The 20,523-nt window shown below is 35.5% G+C and overlaps 1 protein-coding gene across 4 annotated transcripts in view; it reads left to right on the top strand.

Moving 5' to 3' along the window:
• Nucleotides 1–20,523, top strand: part of LOC123525088 (mediator of DNA damage checkpoint protein 1-like) — a 49,363-nt gene extending 28,840 nt beyond the window's left edge. For 3 of the 4 annotated variants that reach the window (XM_053538190.1, XM_045303827.2, XM_053538191.1), the window contains exons 20-30: nt 357–494; nt 3,820–3,895; nt 4,661–6,273; nt 6,618–6,701; nt 7,271–7,417; nt 11,213–11,281; nt 11,626–11,725; nt 12,105–12,260; nt 16,130–16,158; nt 17,756–17,919; nt 18,533–20,523. In XM_053538190.1, the coding sequence (XP_053394165.1) occupies nt 357–494; nt 3,820–3,895; nt 4,661–6,273; nt 6,618–6,701; nt 7,271–7,417; nt 11,213–11,281; nt 11,626–11,725; nt 12,105–12,260; nt 16,130–16,158; nt 17,756–17,919; nt 18,533–18,617 (2,661 nt within the window). In that variant the 3' untranslated portion in view covers nt 18,618–20,523. The remainder of the gene's footprint in view (nt 1–356; nt 495–3,819; nt 3,896–4,660; nt 6,274–6,617; nt 6,702–7,270; nt 7,418–11,212; nt 11,282–11,625; nt 11,726–12,104; nt 12,261–16,129; nt 16,159–17,755; nt 17,920–18,532) is intronic. The other variant, XM_053538192.1, reaches the window with a different exon arrangement.

The raw sequence follows: 20,523 nt of genomic DNA, 5'->3' as shown, positions 1-20,523 counted from the left end.
TGACTGTATTCTTCTCTTGTATATTTATAAAGTTTATGAAGAAGAGGGATAATATTGTTTTGCTTTTGTTAGTCTGTCCATTCATTAGTTGGTTGACACTTTGGGTTCCAATCAATAACTGGAGAACACTGTGACCCAGAGTAATTTAACTTCACTGGATGTTATTAGATGGAATGTCATGGTCACAGTTTACTTGAGATTGAAAATTACACACTATATTTTCATTGAGAGTCTGTTGGGTCATATGTGTTAAGACAAACAGCACTAGTTATGTGATTTTATGGTAAGGAAATGTTTTTGTGACATATGTGAATAATGAATACATTACAATGAAATACATTGTCTTTTGTATGTAGATTGAGGATGAGAAGATTGATGAAGTCCCAGTTGTTAAAGTTGATCCATCACGTGGAAGATCTCCCCTTAAATCCGCTATAGCAAGTCCCAAAAAGAAGAAAAGTCCCTCCCCAAAGAAAGTCCAGTTTGTGTCCCAGGTAAGACAATGTGATTAAAAATTCTACTTTAGTTAGTGGTTTAAGCGGATGTTGCTGTTTCAAGGGCTATAAATGTAAGGACTTCAAATGGTAAAGATATTGTAAATGGGAATTTTATTTGTTCTTTGGGATATATTGTTGTGGATATACTTCAGGTATGAAATCCCTAAAAGTTGGTCCCTCACCTAAACTTTTGACTTTTTATGCCCCCCTTCGAAGGAGGGGTATATTGTTTTGCAGATGTCTGTCAGTCGGTCTGTCTGTCGGTAGGTCGGTCGGTCTGTATGTAGACCAATCTGTTTCCGGGATGAAAATCAAAACGTTTGGGGCCTAGGATCATGAATTTGATAGGAAGTTGGTCATCACTGCGTGCCCTATTGATTTTGACTTAGTCAAAGGTAAAGGGTCACAGTGACTCGACATTTAAAAAGGTTTCCCGGATGATAAATAAAGAACGTTTGGGGCCCGGGATCAAAAAGTTGATGGGAGGTTGGTCTTGTCACAGTGCCCCCCTATTGATTTTGAGGTCGTATGTAAAATTTCAAGGTCACGTGACCCGACAGTTAAAAGGGTTTCCGGATGATAATCAAGATTGTTTGGGGCCTGGATCGGAAAGATGATAGGAGGGTTTTGGTCATGACTAGCAATGCCCCCTTTTTTTTTAAGGTCAGAAAGTCAAAGGTAAAGGGTCACAGTGAAGGAACATGAAAGGGTTTCCCGGGTGATAACCAAATTGCTTCGCCTGGATCGGGAAAAATTGATAGGGAGATTGATCATGCCCAGCAGATGCCCCCTTTTGATTTGAGGTCATTGGTAAAAGTTCAAGATCAGTTTGGCCAGGAACAGTTAAACGGTTTCTGGACAGTAATTTGAGAACATTGGGCGAGGTCATAAAAGAGATAGAGAGTTCATCTGACCAGCGATGCCCCCATTTGTTTTTTAAGGTCAGTGGTAAAAGGGTCAAGGTTCAGTGCCCCGGAACATTTAACCGCCCAGAAAAAAAACTTGAAACGTTTGGGGCCTAGGATCATGAATTTGATTGGGGGGTTGGTCAGACCTTAGAGCCCCCTTAGATTTGGGTCTGTAGGCTAAAAGGGTAAAGGTCACTTGCCCCGGGAACTTTTGGCCCCTTTTCCCGGGGATATCCCTTAAAGGCTTGGGCCTGGGGATCACTAAACTTAAAGGGGGTTATCATGACCCAGTGCCCCCCGTTGTTTTTGAGGTCATGGTCAAAGGGTCAATTCACATTGCCGGGGGGGGCTTTTGGGTGTTCGACACCTTTTGTTACGAAAAATTTGACAATGATATGTTGCAGACACTGAAAATATTTTGAAAAAAACTAAAAAGCTCTTCCCAGTGATTTCTGAAATATTTTTTTAAAGGCTGGGCCCATGGTTTCCTTTTGCCAGTTTAGGCATTTTCGAAAACTTCATTTAACATTCAGATATCCCCTGCAGAAAAGTGGGTATGTTGTTATGTTTATAGATGCCCCGATCATTTGCCCAAAGGCATTTAAGTAATCACTGTCTTGACCAAAAAATGTTCTTTTATCAATATAGAAAAAATGAAAGGGCCATCAGTTTTGTGACTTTGTCTTTGGCAATGTATGACCGGCATATATTTTGGGTCAGGAGTTCAAGGTCAGAATGACCTAAAAACTAAAAGTGGTTTAGGGGTCTACAATCAAAAAACTTGGACTCAGCCATCAAATTTTTCTGTCATCTGTAGTCTGAGATTAAATATACGTCTTGGTTTAAAATTTTACATTGAAAATTACACTAATATTTCCTCCAATGGACTTTTTCAAAGGGGGGGTGGCTTTAGTTTTAAAAAAGCTTTTGTTTGGAAAAGTTTTCTATTTTTTGTGCAAAGACTATAGCAGTAAAGGAAAAAAAGATTTTTGTTTTTAATGAGCCTCAGTTCTCGCAAAATCATTTAAAATGCCTTTATATTTTTTTTTAGCCACCCGGCCAAAGTGTCATTGTGAGCTTTTGATCACGCTGGCGTTGTCCGCCCTCTACTGTCGTCAACATTTGGTTTGATTTTTATGAAAAATTTTGGGCCCGGATGTTCCTTGGGGGGGGTTTTCTAACAAAAATTTTTGAAAAGTTTTTTGCTTGGTTGCACTTGGGGCCGCGAGCAAAAAACAGAAAAATATTCAAATTGACATTCCTCCCAAACTGATAGTCCCATTTTAAATTAATTTTTTACAAAAATGGCCCTTTTGTCCCCCCTACCAAAGGTTTTTTAAATTTTACGATTTGTCAAAAAAAAATGGCCGCTATGGGGGGCGTGGCACTTTTTCCTTATGTATTAGTGGAAATTTAAAAAAATCTTGTGTGAAATGCTGGGGCCCATTTTAAAATAATTTTCGCAAAAGGTCCTTGCGGCCCTATACCAAGATTGTTCAAATTATTTTGATTCATCAAAAAAACAGGCCCCAGTGGGCGTGGGAAATTTTCTCTATATGCTTTTGGGAAACATTTAAAAACTTCTTGTGTGAAAAGCTTACCCGAAATTTTAAAATAATTTTCAAAATTCCTTTACCCAAACCCCCAAATTGTTCAAAATTATTCCGATTCGTCAAAAAACATGGCTTTTCCCAGAATTTTAAAAAAATCTTTTTGTATAAAACGTTAGGCCCTTTTAAAAAAAATATCACCAAATTTTCCTTGTGTAAATTCTACAAATAGTGTACAAATTTTTTTTGATTTTTTCAAAAAAAACATGGCCACCAGAGGTGTGGTCACTTTTCATCAAAAATTTTTTTAAACAAATTCCTCCAAAAACCCCTGAAAAGATTTTTATGAAACTTTACCAAAAAATTTTTTGGGGAGGGGCCCTTTCAAAGTTGTTTTAAATGGTTCTGGGTTTATTGAACTTTTGGGGCTTTTTAGTTAAAAATGGGTTTTCAGCTATCAGACTTTTAAAAATCTTTTTTGGAGCTTTGAAAATTGGCATGTGATTTAAGGATTTTACCCTTTCCATTTTTCCAAATTATTGCCCTAAGGTCAAAAAGCCCTTTCCCCTGTGGTTACAGTACTTTTATAGGCTTTTTTATAAGAAAATTGGAAAAAATTTTTTTCTGAATCAAAAGCTAGACCTTTGATATTTGGCGGTATATCAGAGTTGTACGTCTACTTTAAAAAAATTTAAATTATTGCCTAGGTTCAAAAATGTTGGACTGTATATAATTAGGCAACATAGAAAAAACCTAAATCTGCACTTGTACCGTTACGTATCAAACACCTTGAAGCCTTGTACCTGTGTTAGGGTCAAAGACCCCCTTGCTTATCTTTTTAAACCTTTTTTTATGAAATTTGAGCAGAATTCAGAATCCAGTTCAGAGTCAGGAGAGACATCAAGGAGATCTAGGAGAGGAAAAGGAGTTGGAAAGTTAGGTAACAAGTATTTTATGTGTACTCTGCTATTTCTTTTTTGACTGTGCTGAATTCTATTTTAACATTGTTAGCTTGTATGATTTTTGAAAATTGGCATTTTTGACAATAAAATATGTTTATAGGAAGATATTCTGTTTTGCAGACTTTATGTAAGTACTTAATGTTGGAAAACTCAATTAAATAACTGTCAACATTGACTCTGTCAAGAAAGTTGTATATGCTTCCCTCAAAATAAGAATTATTAAAGCAAGATACACTTTTAATGTCTATAGCTACAGCATTGAAGTTAAAGAGGATATTTTTCTGTAAATGTTTGATAAAAACAGTAGTGATAGATGATTGGTATAAATGTATGCAGGTAAAAATAAGATGAGTATGTGTAAATATGCTCGTAAACCATTCTTTATGCTAAAAAACACATGTGGATAAAATTTTATATGCCAAAGATCACTTCTTGATAGAGCTCTATATCATATGCTAAAGATCACGTGTGGATAGAACACTGTATGCTAAAGATCGATTGTGGATAGAACACCATATGCTAAAGCTCACTTGTGGATAGAGACCACAGTGCTCTCAAAACTGCCAGTATAATTTTCAGTTTAAAGTTTTACAGTGTATTTTTACCATCAGATTAAAATCATCTTTTTGATCTTTGAGATCTCAAAGCATTTGGATCTATGTACATATGGGAATACTTACATGTACACCATATATACTTGTAAAGTTAAACTGTAAAGTTTTACTTACTTTTGAATCTTCTAGAACTAGAAACAGATCCTGTTTCAGAGGAAGGCAAAGAACAGGGAAGAAAAGGTATAAAAACAGCTGCAGTGCCACAAACTAAGAGACTTACCAGACAAAAACATGTGAACACTGAGGAAAATATTGAAACTGAAAATAATGACCTCACTTCAGAGAAATTAGAGGAAAATCAGATGACAGATGATAATGTTGAGCATAGAACTGTTCTAAATAAAAGACAGACAAGGGGAAAGAAAGTAAACACTGAAAAGAATTCAGAAAACGAAAGTGATTCTAAAGTTAAGAATGAGTCAGTTGAAAGTGATTCTAAGAGTAAGGATGAGGTGATTGTAAAGTCAAACAGAAGAGGGAGAAAATCTGTTGATACAGCAGTAAATGTTGAAAGAGAAAATATTACCAGGAAAACGAGGACTAGTCTTCCTGCTGTTTTGGAAGAAAGTAAACCAGAAACTAGTCAAAAATCAGGTGAGACAAAAGATGGTCAAAGTGTTGATGAAAAACACAGTGTAATTAAAAGTAAGGGAAAGGGTAGAAAAAATATGAAAGGAAAAAGTAAAACTGGGGGACAAGAAGAAATTGAAAATAAGCAAATAGATGATTCTGAACATGATTTAAAACATATGAGTAAGCAAGTAGAGAGTGATTTGAGCAATGCTAATGAAGGTATCACAAATGATAATTTAAGAGACAATAAAGATTCAAAACAAACTTCAGAAACTGAACCTTCTGATGTGCTTGAGCATGAAGAGAATAGGACTAATAGGCAAACTAGGACAAATGTGCAAGTTAAGAAAACTAGAAATTTGAAAGAAACAAAAAGTGATACCACAAACAATGATACAGAGGCTAGTGAAGGGCACAGTACTAGATCTAATAGAACTAGCAGAAAGAAAGAGACAATTGATGCAGATGATAAAGAAGTTGATCATTTGAAAAAAAAGAGAAATCTTGATCATGTTAAAGCAGATGGTGATAAGAGTGAACCTAGTCCTCAGACATTATCTAGAACAAGAACTAGAAAAACTGGATCTGTCGGTAATGATCCAAGTGAAACAAAACATGATTTGGAGACAGAGGATGTGGTGAAAAATAAGACTAAAGGAAAAGTTGGAAAAGGTAATAAGTCTGAAAGTAATAAAAGTGAAACTACTGATAATAATTCTAGTGAAACTAAGCAGGATATAGTGCTTGAGGAAGCTGTAAAGACGGACAATAAATGTAAGGTTAAAAGTAAAGTAGGCAAAGGTAGTAAGGGAAAAGATGAAAAAGATAAAACTGTTACAAGCAATTCAATGAAAAGTAAACATGATGAAGAGGAAGAGGAATCGGAACAAACAGATATTGCACATAAAGGTGTAACAGGAAAGGGTGGTAAGGGAAAAGGTAAAAAAGTTGAACCTGAAACAGTTGAACAGAAAGTTAAATTAGAACAGATTAAAGAGGATGTGAATGATGAAAGTAAGGGACCGACCAGGAGTAAAAGGGGTAGGGCTAATAAGGCTGTACCAAAGGAAGAAAAAGAAGAGGAAACTTCCATTGAAAATAATAACACAAGCAGATCACAAAGATTAAAGAGAAAAGAGTCTGCAAGCAGTCCAAATGATTCCCAAGAGGTGAGTTATGTTTAGAAAGTGAAAAATGGAAGAATGCGAAAAAAAATGAAATGTAAATGTATCTTTTGTTACAGAAATATTACTGAGGATGAATTCCATTTAGTTTAGGTGTGCCTAGATATGTAATACACTTATTAACATTTTTGCAAATTTGAAAATAATTGTAGCTTAATGACATATTTTTGTTCTGAAATTTCAAATTGAAATGTCTAAACTAAACAACTTTGGTTTTTGTGGCAAAGTAATTGAACATTTAAAATTGTAATTCCCATTGCAAGAAAACTAGCCATTCACAGTTGGTTTTAATATCAATAAGTATATTTAACTGTTCTGTTTTGTTGTAGAGTGATCTAGGAGAAACTCCAGCTAAAAGACAAAAGAAGAAGACCGACAATCATGGTACCACTCCTAAACCTACAGGAAAACAGGTAGTGACTAAGTATACATGATGCTTATATTGAAGAAAATGCAGAACATCAGTTACATGAAAGATATAATTATCCATTATTTTATGTAAAATGGGATTTTATATGTAAATCATTAGAAGAATGTTCTGGTGTTGTAGGAGTGGTTAGTGTGACAAATAGAAAATGACAGATAGGAAAAACATGCCTTATACCGGTAATTGCATAAGTCAGTACATATGACAGTACTATGTTTTGATTTTTATGCCTCCGGCAACTACTGATGCAGGAGGCATATAATGATTGTCCTGTCAGTCTGTTCGTTCGTCCGTCCGTACGAGGTTAACCAAATTGGACACGTTTCGTCTGTCATCAATACCCCTAACTAGAATGACTTGATACTAATGCAGATGTATCCTGTGACCATTCCTCATCTTCAGACATCACCTGACCTCAGTTTGACCTTGACCTTGAACTTGACCTCGTTTTGGACTTAGGCTGCTTTGTATCGACAAGGATGCCACCGGGGGCATCAAGCGTTTATTGAACGCAGCTCCTTGTTATATATCTGCATTTGTATTTGTTTTTTGTAGGCTTCCGCTGTAAGTACACCCAGGGGTGCATCAACCAAGCAGTTGGAGACCAGTGTTACTCATTCACCAACATTGAGGAAGACAACAGTTGAGGGGAGCAAGCCGAAGGTTATGTTTACTGGAGTAGTAGATGAACAAGGAGAAAAGGTAATTCTACTCACTTTGGTGATGCATCAAAGGTACAGAATCTACCATAATGTGCACCCCTTAATTAATTTCAAGAGGATGACATATTAAGTCCCTTTAATCAGTCAGTTTGTCATATCTTGATGTGACCAAATCAAGTTAACACATCTGTTTTCCAAAAACCCATGGTGGTGCTCTTGTGATGAAATATGGCTCTATTTATACTGAAACATGTTTTTCAACAGTCATTATTTTGTTTAAATATGTGTGAAATTGCATATAGCTGAGAATGTTTTGTGTGTGACTATTAACTTTTATGAAGTCGTATACAATTGAGAATGTATAGTGTGTAACTATAAACATGTAACTGTGCAGTCATATACACTTACATTGTTTGATGTGTAACTATAAATATTTATGCAATTATACAAATAATTGAGATTGTTTCATGTGTAACTATAAACATGTATGTAGTCATATACAATTGAGATTGTTTCATGTGTAACTATAGACATGTATGCAGTCATATACAATTGAGATTGTTTCATGTGTAACTATAAACATGTATGCAGTCATATACAGTTGAGATTGTTTCATGTGTAACTATAGACATGTATGCAGTCATATACAGTTGAGATTGTTTCATGTGTAACTATAAACATGAATGCAGTCATATACAGTTGAGATTGTTTCGTGTGTAACTATAAACATGTATGTAGTCATATACAATTGAGATTGCTTCATGTGTAACTATAAACATGAATGTAGTCATATACAATTGAGATTGCTTCATGTGTAACTATAAACATGTATGTAGTCATATACAATTGAGATTGTTTCATGTGTAACTATAAACATGTATGCAGTCATATACAATTGAGATTGTTTCATGTGTAACTATAAACATGTATGCAGTCATATACAGTTGAGATTGTTTCATGTGTAACTATTAACATGTATGTAGTCATATACACTGAAATTGTTTCATGTGTATACAGTTGACCAGTCGCCAAACGTCTGATCACTCCGCCTCTTAGATCACGTGGTCTGGAAATGCGAAAGCCTTAGACAAACAAGCTTCAAAATGACGGATACGATAATGCTAAAAGTGATGTCCCTTACGATGTTGGCTAATATTTCTTTCCTTACAAAAGATCATTATGGCTAAAAAGTTTGCTAATTAGTCAGAAATCAATTCAATGGAATGTTTTTCGGGACGGAAATAACACTATTAAGGTTTAAGAGGCTGCGGGTATTTGGCATTCGAAAGTCAAATGTTTAGCTAAGGCTCCGCGTTGAGTTGTATTTTTCTTCACTCTCAGATGTTTCTCAAATTCTAAAAAGTATATTGTATTTTCGTATATTTCTCAAATTCTAATCTCAAATTCTATCCTGTATTTTCGTATGTCCTCAAATTCTATACTTCATTTAAACTGTATAACCGTTAACGTTTCCAGATTTAACCCGCTCAAAGAAAATACTATAAAAGTGTTGCATATTTAATGCAATATAAATGTATTGAACAAATTTATGCCTGGATTAATATACTTCCGTCACTTTATTCACATTTTTTTAATTCTTTTAAAGTCTTGATATCATTTATTCATTCATTTTAAATTTACTTATGTTAATTCATTTCGTATACAAATGGCTTCTTTTTTGTGGCTATTAAACTGAAATTTAAGACTTGCAACTTAAATCCTTTTAAATGAACTTGCTAAGTTCTACTTATAGCGGCTAGGTATGGGTACCCGAGCAGTCACTGGTATTTCAGCGGGATTCACATGAGTCCTGTGCCCGGTTTGTGGATTCTTTGCGATTTTTCAAATGTCTAAAAGCTTAAATCTTCATTATTTCTTCTATAGGTAGAGCAGTACTTTAAGATTTTTCAAGAAAAGAAAAATAAAACACTTAATTTCTGACAAAAAAGGTTCCCGAACTGATCAACTCTTTTTATTTGGGTATATGACGCTACTGATTGAACAATTCTTGTTCTTTCGCAAAATCAGTACCTTAGTTTATTTGTAATTCAATGATTATATGTTTCAGCTAAATGTTTATTTATTTATTAGATGTATTTTGTAAATATTCGCCAAATAGCGGTTATTCGAGTGCAGAATTCACTTTTTATACGCCCATTCGAAAAACGGGACGTATTATGGGAACACCCCTGGCGGGCTGGCGGGCGGCGTCCACAGACTTTGTCCGGAGCATATCTTCTACATGCATGAAGGGATTTTGATGAAACTTAGCACAGTTGTTCACCATCATGAGACGGAGTGTCATGCGCAAAAACCAGGTCCCTAGGTCTAAGGTCAAGGTCACACTTAGAGGTCAAAGGTCAAATTCAAGAATGACTTTGTCCGGAGCATATCTTCTTCATGCATGGAGGGATTTTGATGAAAGTTTGCACAATTGTTCATCATCATGAGACAGAGTGTCATGCACAAGAACCAGGTCCCTAGGTCTAAGGTCAAGGTCACACTTAGAGGTCAAAGGATACAAGAAAGAAAACATTGTCCGGAGCATATCTTCTTCATGCATGGAGGGATTTTGATCTAACTTGGCACAAATGTTCACCACCACGAGGCGGAGTGTCATGCGCAAGAACCAGGTCCCTAGGTCTAAGGTCAAGGTCACACTTAGAGGCCAAAGGTCAGATACAAGAATGACTTTGTCCGAAGCATTTCTTCTTCATGCATGGAGGGATTTTGATGTAACTTGGCACAATTATACACCGTCATGAGACGAAGTGTCATGCGCAGTTCCCTTATTTAGAATTACTTCCCTTTGTTGTTACTATAAATAGCTTATATTGTAACTTTTTCATTACTAGTCGTAGGGAAAAATTGAGACCACTTTTCTGTAGTACAACATGCATGCTACATCCAATTATGAGGTGTATTTTGAACAATCTCTACCTGGTAAAGATTTTTGTGTGGACTTACAATTTTTTTTTGGATTTTTTTTTTTTTTTTTTTTTAAGATTATCTTCCCTTAGTTGTTACTATAAATAACTTATATTGTAACTTTTTTATAATCGACCATAGAGAAAAAACAAGACAACTTTTCTGTGGTACAACATAGATGTTACGTTCAAATTTTAGGTGTATTTTAAGGTATCTCTACCTGGTAAGGAGTTTTTTTTGGACTTAGAAAAACAAATGACTTACAATGATTACTAAACAACCACAAAATTAAAATTCCATTTGCAAATACAGGTGCTAGAGTAAAGAAATTTGCTGTGACGGGCGTATATTGTGACATTCTGGCACTCTAGTTATTATGTAATATGGTATACATACATTGAATATGGTGCTACATTTTAATAACTTTTGAAGTAAGTTTTAAGGTCTCGAGTTTATTCATATCCAGCCGACATAGGTGCTTATTATTGTAAAAAGGCCAAAGTTTGCATGTCTCTCGAGGCTTGCTTTTGGTTAAGGGAAAGGAATAACTTGCCCAACTCTAACTTCACTTCAACAGTTTAGCAATAAAAATAAATTTTAACTAGATTTTAAAGACAAATACTTATCTATTAACCTCGACAATTAGCTTGTCAAAGGAAAATGGCGGCAATATGTGGTACACACGTGTGTGTTAAATATCGTTATCTGATTGGATCATAGATAAGTTTGATTGACAGGCGGCGACTGGTCAGTTGAGATTGTTTCATATGTAACTATAAACATGTATGTAGTCGTATTTAAATGAGAATATTTTGTGTGTAACTATAAACATGTATACAGTCATACTTACTGAGAATATTTTTTTATAACTCTAAACATGTATACAATTAGAGGCTTTGTTTTACAGATTGTAAAGGAGTTAGGAGGAGAATTAGTGAGTTCTGTTACTGATTGTACTCACCTGGTTACAGATCAGGTAAGTTAGTTACATACAAACTCTTTATTATGATTGAGGAAATCATTAATTGTGAACCACTTTCTAGTTTTTGTTGAACTGGTGTTTCAGTGGGTTGAGGGGAATGGAATTTTCAGTTTGTATTCATGTTCCTTTTAAGCTGTGTATACCCTCCCATCATCTGGGTTAACTTGTTCACAAATGCCATTGCAGTATTCTTCAAAGTTTTATTTTGATGCTGTCAGATGCTCATGATTGACATGGAAAACTGGTGTCATGTAGGTCATACATGTGTATATGTATAATAAGGTAGCAGTACATTATATTTTCTCAGTTGTGTACATGCATATTAACTAATATTTCAGGTGAGAAGAACTGTGAAGTTTCTGTGTTGCTTGTCCAGAGGAGGACCTATAGTATCCCCACAATGGCTTATGTCCAGCAAAGCAAGTGGCTTTTTTCTTGGTGAGTTTGGATTTCTGTTTTCAAAAAATATAAGTTTCTTTCAGAGACTGTAATACAATGTATATATGTACTAGAAATGTGTACAGAAAGACAGGTTAAATTGACAAGAATATAAACAAAGTACTGTTGAAAAACTGGTGGATTTTAAGCCAACAAAAGGAAGTATTTATTGTTCATTTATTGGTCACATAAAATGCTATTAATTTGAGTTATGAAAAACTCAAACAGCCAGTTTACAGTTAGGCTTATTAATAGACCTCGAAAGAATTGACTCATTTGTTAGCTTATCTTCAGTACTTTTGAATCATTTTATTTAAGCTATAAGTTCATTGCAATAAGAAAGTTCATTTTTAACTGTAAAAATTATTTTTGTGAATAGATCCAGCCCCATTTCTGGTGAAAGATGATGCTTCAGAAAGAAAATACAAGTTTTGTCTGGCTCAGTCTATAGAGAAGGCACAGAAAGATCGCTTGTTCAGGGGATACACCTTCAAAATTACCCAGTCTGTTAAACCTGAACCACAACATATGAAAGGTGAGAATGTAAATGTAATAACCAAGACCTTCATGTGGTTTATCATCCGATTTACCATGGTTCAGAGTTTAAATGCGAAAGAATTGGATCACAAGGGCCAATCATTCAAAATGTGTTTAGAGTATTGACTACCCACAGATTAGATACAAACTTGATAATGGTCATAAACTTAAGAATGCACTATGATTACATGTTGCCCCAAAACAGTTTACTGTTCATGAGGTAATCAAGACTTTTATATGGTTTATCATCTGATTTACCATGTTTCATTTTTCAGATGAGCAGAAATTGAACTGTGAGGCCAGTTTTTAGAGATTTTAAAGTATTGGCTGCCAGATGATTTAATGCTAACCTGATAATGGCATTTTCATGGGACTTTGAAATTACAGTATGTTCATTGTCAAGAAATGGGAACCGTACTAAATACATAATTAACACAAGTCTGCTGTTTTTTCCCAACAGCTGGATTTTAAATACAAATGACTATTATTATACAGCAGTGAGATTTACATTACTTTCTGATTGGTAGTTATTTTTCAATTAGCTCACATGAACCAAAGGTTTATGGTGAGCTTTTAGTATATGTGGATGATCCAGCTTCCATCATTCGGTGTTCGTTATTGGCAATTTTATATAAATAATCTTCTCTTTTGAAATTACCGGTCAGAATTACATCAGACTTGGTCTGTAGCATCTTGGCCAGGTCCTCTCTCAGAACTAGTCAAAACTGTTCAGCATGAATAATTTTGAGGGATGCTAGAGCTAACAACGCGTTATGAATGGCTTGATGGATTATCACCAAACTTGGTATGTACAGCATCAATGTAAGGTCGTCGGCTATATCTGTCAACATTTAGCTTCTGTATGAGATAGAGGCTGTATTTTTCAACTGATCTTCATGAAATTTTGTCAGAATGATAACCTTGATAAAATCTAGGCCAAGTTCAAAAATGGGTCATCTGGGGTCAGAAACTAGGTCACTAGGTCAAATCAAAGAAAAATCTTGTGTATGCGATAGAGGCTGTATTTTTCAAACGATCTTCATGATTTTTGGTCAGAATGATTACCTTGATGAAATCTAGGCCAGATTCGAAAATGGGTCATCTGGAGTCAAAAACTAGGTCACTAGGTCAAATCAAAGAAAAACCTTGTGTATGCGAGAGAGGCTGTATTTTTCAATTGATCTTCATGAAATTTTGTCAGAATGATTACCTTGACGAAATCTAGGCCTAGTTTGAAAATAGTTCATATGGGTTCAAAAACTAGGTCACTAGGTCAAATCAAAGAAAAACCTTGTGTATGCGATAGAGGCTGTATTTTTCAATTGATCTTCATGATTTTTGGTCAGAATGATTGCCTTGACGAAATCTAGGCCCAATAGTAATATGGGTCTTTCCGAGGTCAAAGAATAGGTGACTAGGTCAAATTAAAGAAAAACCTTGTGATTGCAATAGGGGCTGCATTTTACACCGGATATTCATAAATTTAGTCAGAATGATTGCCTTGATGCAATCTAGGTCAGGTTAGAATATGAGTCATCTGTGGTCAAAAACTAGGTCACTAGGTGAAATCAAAGAAAAACCTTGTGAATGCAATAGGGGCTGCATTTTACACCAGATATTCATAAAATTTAGTCAGAATGATTGCCTTGATGCAATCTAGGTCAAGATAGAATATGGGTCATCTGTGGTCAAAAACTAGGTCACTAGGTCAAATCAAAGAAAAACCTTGTGTATGCAATAGAGACTGTATTTTTCAATTGATCTTCATGAAATTTGGTCAGAATGATAGCCTTAATGAAATTAAGGTCAAGAATGAATATGGGTCATCCGGGGTCAAAACTAGGTTGCTAGGACAAATAAAAGAAAAACGTTTTGCATGTGATAGAGGCTGTATTTTTCAATTGAGGTTCATGGAATTTGGTCAGAATGATTGCCTTGATCAAATCTAGGTTAAGTTTTAATGTAGGTCATCTTGGCTCAAAAACTAGGTCACTAGGTCAAATTGAAGAAAACACTTGCTTATACTTGAGACCATATTTTTGGTTCAATCTTAATGTAAATTGGTCAGAATATTTGTTTCCATGAAATCACTAGGTCAGACATGTTTACACTGTTATGGTGTGTATCTCAGGTGAGTGACCTAGGGCCATCTTGGCCCTATTGTTTTCATGAACTGCTTGATGGATCATTACCAAACTTAATCTATAGCTTGCTTTAAGTTCCTCTCACAATTTTTTCCAGACAGTTTTACTAGTCTGATTTGAGGGGCCTCCATGGCTAAATACACTTCTGAATGATTTCTCATGAACTGCTTGATGGATCATTACCAAACTTGGCCTGTAGCATTCCTGAAAGGTCCTCTCTCAAATTCTCCAAATAGTTCTGCTTGACTGACTTTAGATGCCGCCAGAGCTAAAAAATAGAAAACCTTTAAACAACTTTTTCTCATGAACTGCTTGATGGATAGTCACGTAACTAGGTCTGTAGCATCCTTGCATGAAGCTCTCTAGCATTTGTTCAAATGGTTCTACTTGGCAACTTTTAGGTGCTGCCACAGTAAAAATTAGTGAAGAGAACCCTTCAAATACCGTATAGAGGGTTATTTCTGCGGTCAAAATATTCTGCGTTTTGGCCCCAAAAAATATGAAACAAATTTCTGCGTGTTTAATTTCTGCGTTTTCACTTTAAAGGAAGAGAAATTTCTGCGTTTTCGATGCCAAGGAGGAAGTAATTCCTCGCAATATCGGACGTTGTGAAATTGATAGCGTATGAAAACAATAAACAAAATTACTGGTAGATGCTGTAATGTAACTTTGCATTTAATGAATACATTGTAGGATATAATAACTTGCGAAATGAAAAAATATAAGTCCAACAACAATAGATTATTGCACAAACAACAACTGCAAACTACGGTATATATGTAACAGTCTCAGGAAAATTGTGCAGCCTCGACCGGGATTCGAACCTCGGACCTTCGGCTTACCGTGCCAACGCTCTACCAATTGAGCTACTGAGTCCACCCGATACGAGAACCGCTACACACCTTCCCTCTTATTGCGAGACATTGGCACTCCTGGCCAATGTCTGCCGCAGACTGTTAACCGAATTCAGATGCACACCGCAGCCAAACTGCTTCGCCCCGCATGAGCTCCAAGGGTGAGCATCCCGGACGAGACCCCAAATGTGACAGTCTCAGGAAAATTGTGCAGCCTCGACGGGGATTCGAACCTCGGACCACCGGCTTACCGTGCCAACGCTCTACCAATTGAGCTACCGAGCCCATCTGATATGAGAACCGCTACATATATATAACGGTTACACTTACATAAAGTTTACTAAAGTATACATAGTTTGGAAGATCGCAACAAGGATTAATCAGAATAACGCATGTGAAATTCACTCAGTTTATTTCATTCACAAAAGAAAAACGTTTTCTGAGGGATTAACAGTTGGGACCTTGATTGACCATCAAACCTAATTATCATAATTATACCACTATCGGTAATTGTTAGATGGCGGCGGTAATTCTCAATAAATAGACCAGGCCATTGTGAACTTCGGATTACCTCGGGTAACATAGCGTGAAACAACGTTGGTGAAAAAAATGTAAATTTTTCGCGTTTTAAATTTTTGCTGGATGAATAATCTGCTGGAAATATTTTTGCGATTCTACCGAGAGACCGCAGAAACGCAGAAATATTCCCTCTGCAGAAATAACCCGCTATACGGTAACTTTTAATGAGCTGTGTAATGAATGTTCATCAAACTTGATCATAAGCAAGGTCAAAAGGTAAACATCCTCATCAGGTGAGCCAATTAGGCCCAAGTTGACCTCTTGTGATTTGTTTTGTGTATTTATTTCAGATATTTTGAAGTGTGCTGGAGCAACAAAGGTAAGGGCTATTTCATTCAAAATATCCCCCTTGAAGGGTTTCTCTTACCCTACTTTGAAATACTCATCAACCATTGGACAAAATATTATCCTAGATTGGTTTCCCATACCTTTATCTGAAATACTCATCAAATCTTGGACAAAATATTATCCTAGAATGGTTTCCCATGCCTTAATTCGAAATGCTCATCAAATCTTGGACAGAATGTTGGTTTCCCATACCTTTATCTGAAATACTCATCAAATCTTAGCCCGCCCGCTTAGCTCAATAGGGAGAGCACAGATCTACCAATCTTGGGGTCGTGAGTTCGAGCTCTGAGCGAGGCGTATGTTCTACATGACGATTTGATAAAAGACATTGTGTTTGAAATCATTCGTCCTCCACCTCTGATTCATTGTGGGGAAGTTGGCAGTTACTCGCGGAGAACAGGTTTGTACTGGTACAGAATCCAGGAACACTGGTTAGGTTAAATGCCTGCCGATAGATAACTGAAATACTGTTGAAAAATGGTGTTAAACCCAAAACAAACAAGTCATCAAATCTTGGACAAAATATTATCCTAGATTGGTTTCCCATACCTTTATCTGAAATACTCAGCAAATCTTGGACAAAAGATCCTAGACTGGTTTCCCATACTTTTATCTGAAATACTGGTACTCATCAAACCTTGGACAAAATATTATCCTTGAAGGGTTTTGTTTACCTTAACTGAAATACTCATCAAATCTAAGACAAAATATCCTTGAAGGGTTTCATATGCCTTAACAAGTTTTTGACAAATTATCCTTGAAAGGGTTCACTTACCTAATTCTGAAAAACACATGAAAGGTGTCTTATACCTTAATCTGAAGTACTTAATAAATCTTCAAAATATCCTTGAGGGGCTTCTTATAGCTTAAATCTGAAATATATATAAATCTAAGACAAATTATCATCCTTGGACAGAATATCAACTTTGAAGGGTTTCTCATACCTTAATCTGAAACACTTGTCAAATCTTAAGACAAAAAGCCATTTGGTTTTCAAAGAAATATGAATTTTTGAGTTGGCTAATGCTGAAAGGCTTAGTGAAAGCTGACCATGTGTCTAACCCTGCTGAATTTGTCTATATGGAGAAGTTATGCAGCTGGCTAGAAGGTCTTTGGTTCTACCCAGGCCCAAGCTTCAGTTCTTGCTCAATTGGGAATTCTGAAATATTCCTTCACTATTTAGACTGTAAAGTTGCTGTATGGTCTGAAGTGCGTGGACAAGTGGTTAATGTCACTGACTAAGAATAACTTGCATATCTCCATCAGGGGTTGGAAACTTCACCTTTTGTGTTGAATCTTTTTACGTGAGGAAGCCGTCAAGCTGGCTTATGGATGGTTGGTGGTTAAACTGAGGTGCAAGTCTGTACCTGAAATAGTGCTCAGAGAGGCACCTGGGGGTCTGTCTCTATTACTAGTATGCAAAGCTAGAAAGTCGCCATTATAACATGTAATTGTGTCAGTGTCAAAAACAAAATGACACAAAGTGAGTTGTTGTGATTTAGAAATGATACAAATATAGATACAGGTAATTTTATATTAAACTCTTTATTGACTGATGTATTTTACAGTTTGTAGACAAGATGCCAGACAAGCCTTATCCACCTTTGACTGTAGTTATCTCATGTCCGGATGACCAAGCTCAGTGTGAACCAGCCTATAAAGTTGGCATACCAGTCATGACAGCAGAATTTGTCCTTACAGGAATACTGAGACAGGAAGTGGATTTGCGATTGTATCCTTTAAATAAAATCTGTGAAAAAGATCCCTTGGAAGCATAGAATACAATTAAGCCTTAATGTCAATGAGTCTGTTCATAATAGGTAATAAAATGTGCAATACCCCTCACACCTCCCAGCACTGGCTGAGTGGAATTCTATTAGAGTAACATAGAATATTCACCATGACCTCAATGGACAAGAAAATATAACAACACTTAGTATAAGTATGGGGAGATTTTTTACAGCCAGCACACAGCACTTGAAGCCTGTTTTGATAGTCAATAAAATTGGTGTAAAGATCCTTTGGAAGCCTAGAATGCAACCATGCAGCAAAATAACGGACTGGGTTTGATTTGATTGTTACTTCACAATTACCATACTGCTGTTTTAGTAGAAACTTATGTATGGCTTGTTGTCCAGATTTTTTATGACAGTTGATTTATATAAGCGAGCTATGTATAGTTATGAAAATAAGGGGAGCTTCTTATCAATATAGATGTTGTGTTTTCTTTTTGATGTAAAGATACTGGATGCTTGGCAGTTTCACAGATTTACAGATGTTAGTCATTTATCTACTTCTTTTGAATAAACTGTTGTGTCATTTTGTTTCCTTGATAGATAATATAGATTCCAACTTGAAAAGAAAGAAAATGGAAACAAAAGACAGGCAAATACCTTAAGCCAAGAGACAACAAAGAAGAGGAAGAGATGAATAACAGATTCGACTTGGTGCAATTAGATTTTCAGACAGGGACCATATTTGAAATACAGACTAAACTATGACTAAATTTTTATTACACAGCTTGTGCAGAGTGATTATAGTTACAAATGTCTGTTAGAACACATTCTGTGACAAAATGGATCATGTACATGTTTATGTTTATGCTGGGATCACACTGTGCCTAATGGTTTAACCTGCACTAGTAGTCTAAATTTATTACTTCATTCATTCATAAAAGCGCCTTGTGACATTAATTTTTTTCGTTTATCGTTACTTATAAAGTTATTTATTTATACATACAGACAGAAGCTTACAGGAAATAATTTTTTCATATTTTAAGGCATTCAATATCTAGCATGTGACCAGTTTTATCATACCATTGATCTGGTTGCTGAAGATTTTAGGAGAAACAAGGATTAACAGAACCGTCATATTTAGCTATACTCTTTGTTTTATTACTGATTGGACATTAACTTTACTTTGATTTGTTCTCTTGATATTTTAGCAGTATTCTTACTGAATCACAACATTAATTCATTACAAAGTTCTTTCAGATTGATGGAGTTCATGCTTTTGGTTAAAAGCACTTTAGGTTTAAAAGGGAAATATCCTTTCTTGGTGGCCTGCATGTTATGACAGAGCTTGTCTTCAAGATAATATCAGAAATGTTTCCTAAATTTTGTGGATACAGAAGCCTTAATGTCATTATATTTCCAATTTCTTTTTATGGAGAACTAATACATGGATATAAATTTCTCTCGGCAACTCAAAGCAGCTGGGCTAGTAACTTCCAAAGTTTAGTAGCCGAACCTGAAACTTAGGCCCCAACTATATGACAAACAACATTACACTATTCCTAATGTATACTTTATTTTTGAATGATGCAAAAATGTTCTGTAATCAATAGAATTATATTACAATTATTCTAAAATGACCCTTTTATATCATCAAACAAATTATTTTTGCCATTATGCTTAATAAATATCAATTTTTGGGAAAATTTACTGTTTGGGATATCAGTATTGAAATAGGTCCACATAATTACTGTATGCCTAGAACAGAGGCTGTATTATCAGGAAGCCTGTTACAGTAAGTGCAGCCATGCATTAACATGGACCACATAATTATGAAAATGTTCTATTTTTCCAGGAAAGCCTTCCATTGCAACTTTGATTTTACATGATATTGTTGTTCATCAGAGTGATCAGACTTTGATACTTTGCATTCAATTCACACCTTTGGAAATGATACACGCCAGAACCTTTACATAGGCACAGCCACTAGATGTTGAGTAAATTATGTGCCAAGTATACCGATTGGTTGCATAGTATACCAGATGTATCAGTAATTTTTATTGGCCGACCAGGTCACACATAAAAGATAAAGTTTAAAAATAGAGTAATAGGAAATTCCAATATATTACAGTTGGCTGGCTGGGCGATTTTTTCGAAGATTGACTCGTTCAGCTCAAAACACTATTGCAGTGGGAAACTGGGCAAGTGTTAATTTATATCCCTGTAATAGTTGCAATTTATTGAGTTGTCACAAGTTCATCTTCCCTATCTTCATTAAAGTCAGTTGTGAACACCCATCTACTTGGTCATCTATCTATCCGTCCGTCCATGCATTAGGCCAGTTAACCATCTGGCTAACCATCTGTTAACATTTAATGTCCATATATGTCAACTATTCACACAAGTTTTCGGTTAAACAGTCATCTGTCTGTCCACATTTTAACTTGTGGAATTTTTAGTCGAAACAGCATGAACCAGAAATGCATTTTATTTCTAGGCTTTTTAATTCCTATTTTAGCATTTGGTTAATATTTTTGTTTTACTGTTGTATTTTTATTGGTCACATTTCATGTAGACATTTTTTAATAAAATGCCTGATCTTA

Source organism: Mercenaria mercenaria, chromosome 3, assembly GCF_021730395.1.
Source record: "Mercenaria mercenaria strain notata chromosome 3, MADL_Memer_1, whole genome shotgun sequence".
In the NCBI taxonomy this organism is placed as follows: Eukaryota; Metazoa; Mollusca; class Bivalvia; order Venerida; family Veneridae; genus Mercenaria; species Mercenaria mercenaria.
This window is presented reverse-complemented; position numbering and strand designations above follow the sequence as displayed.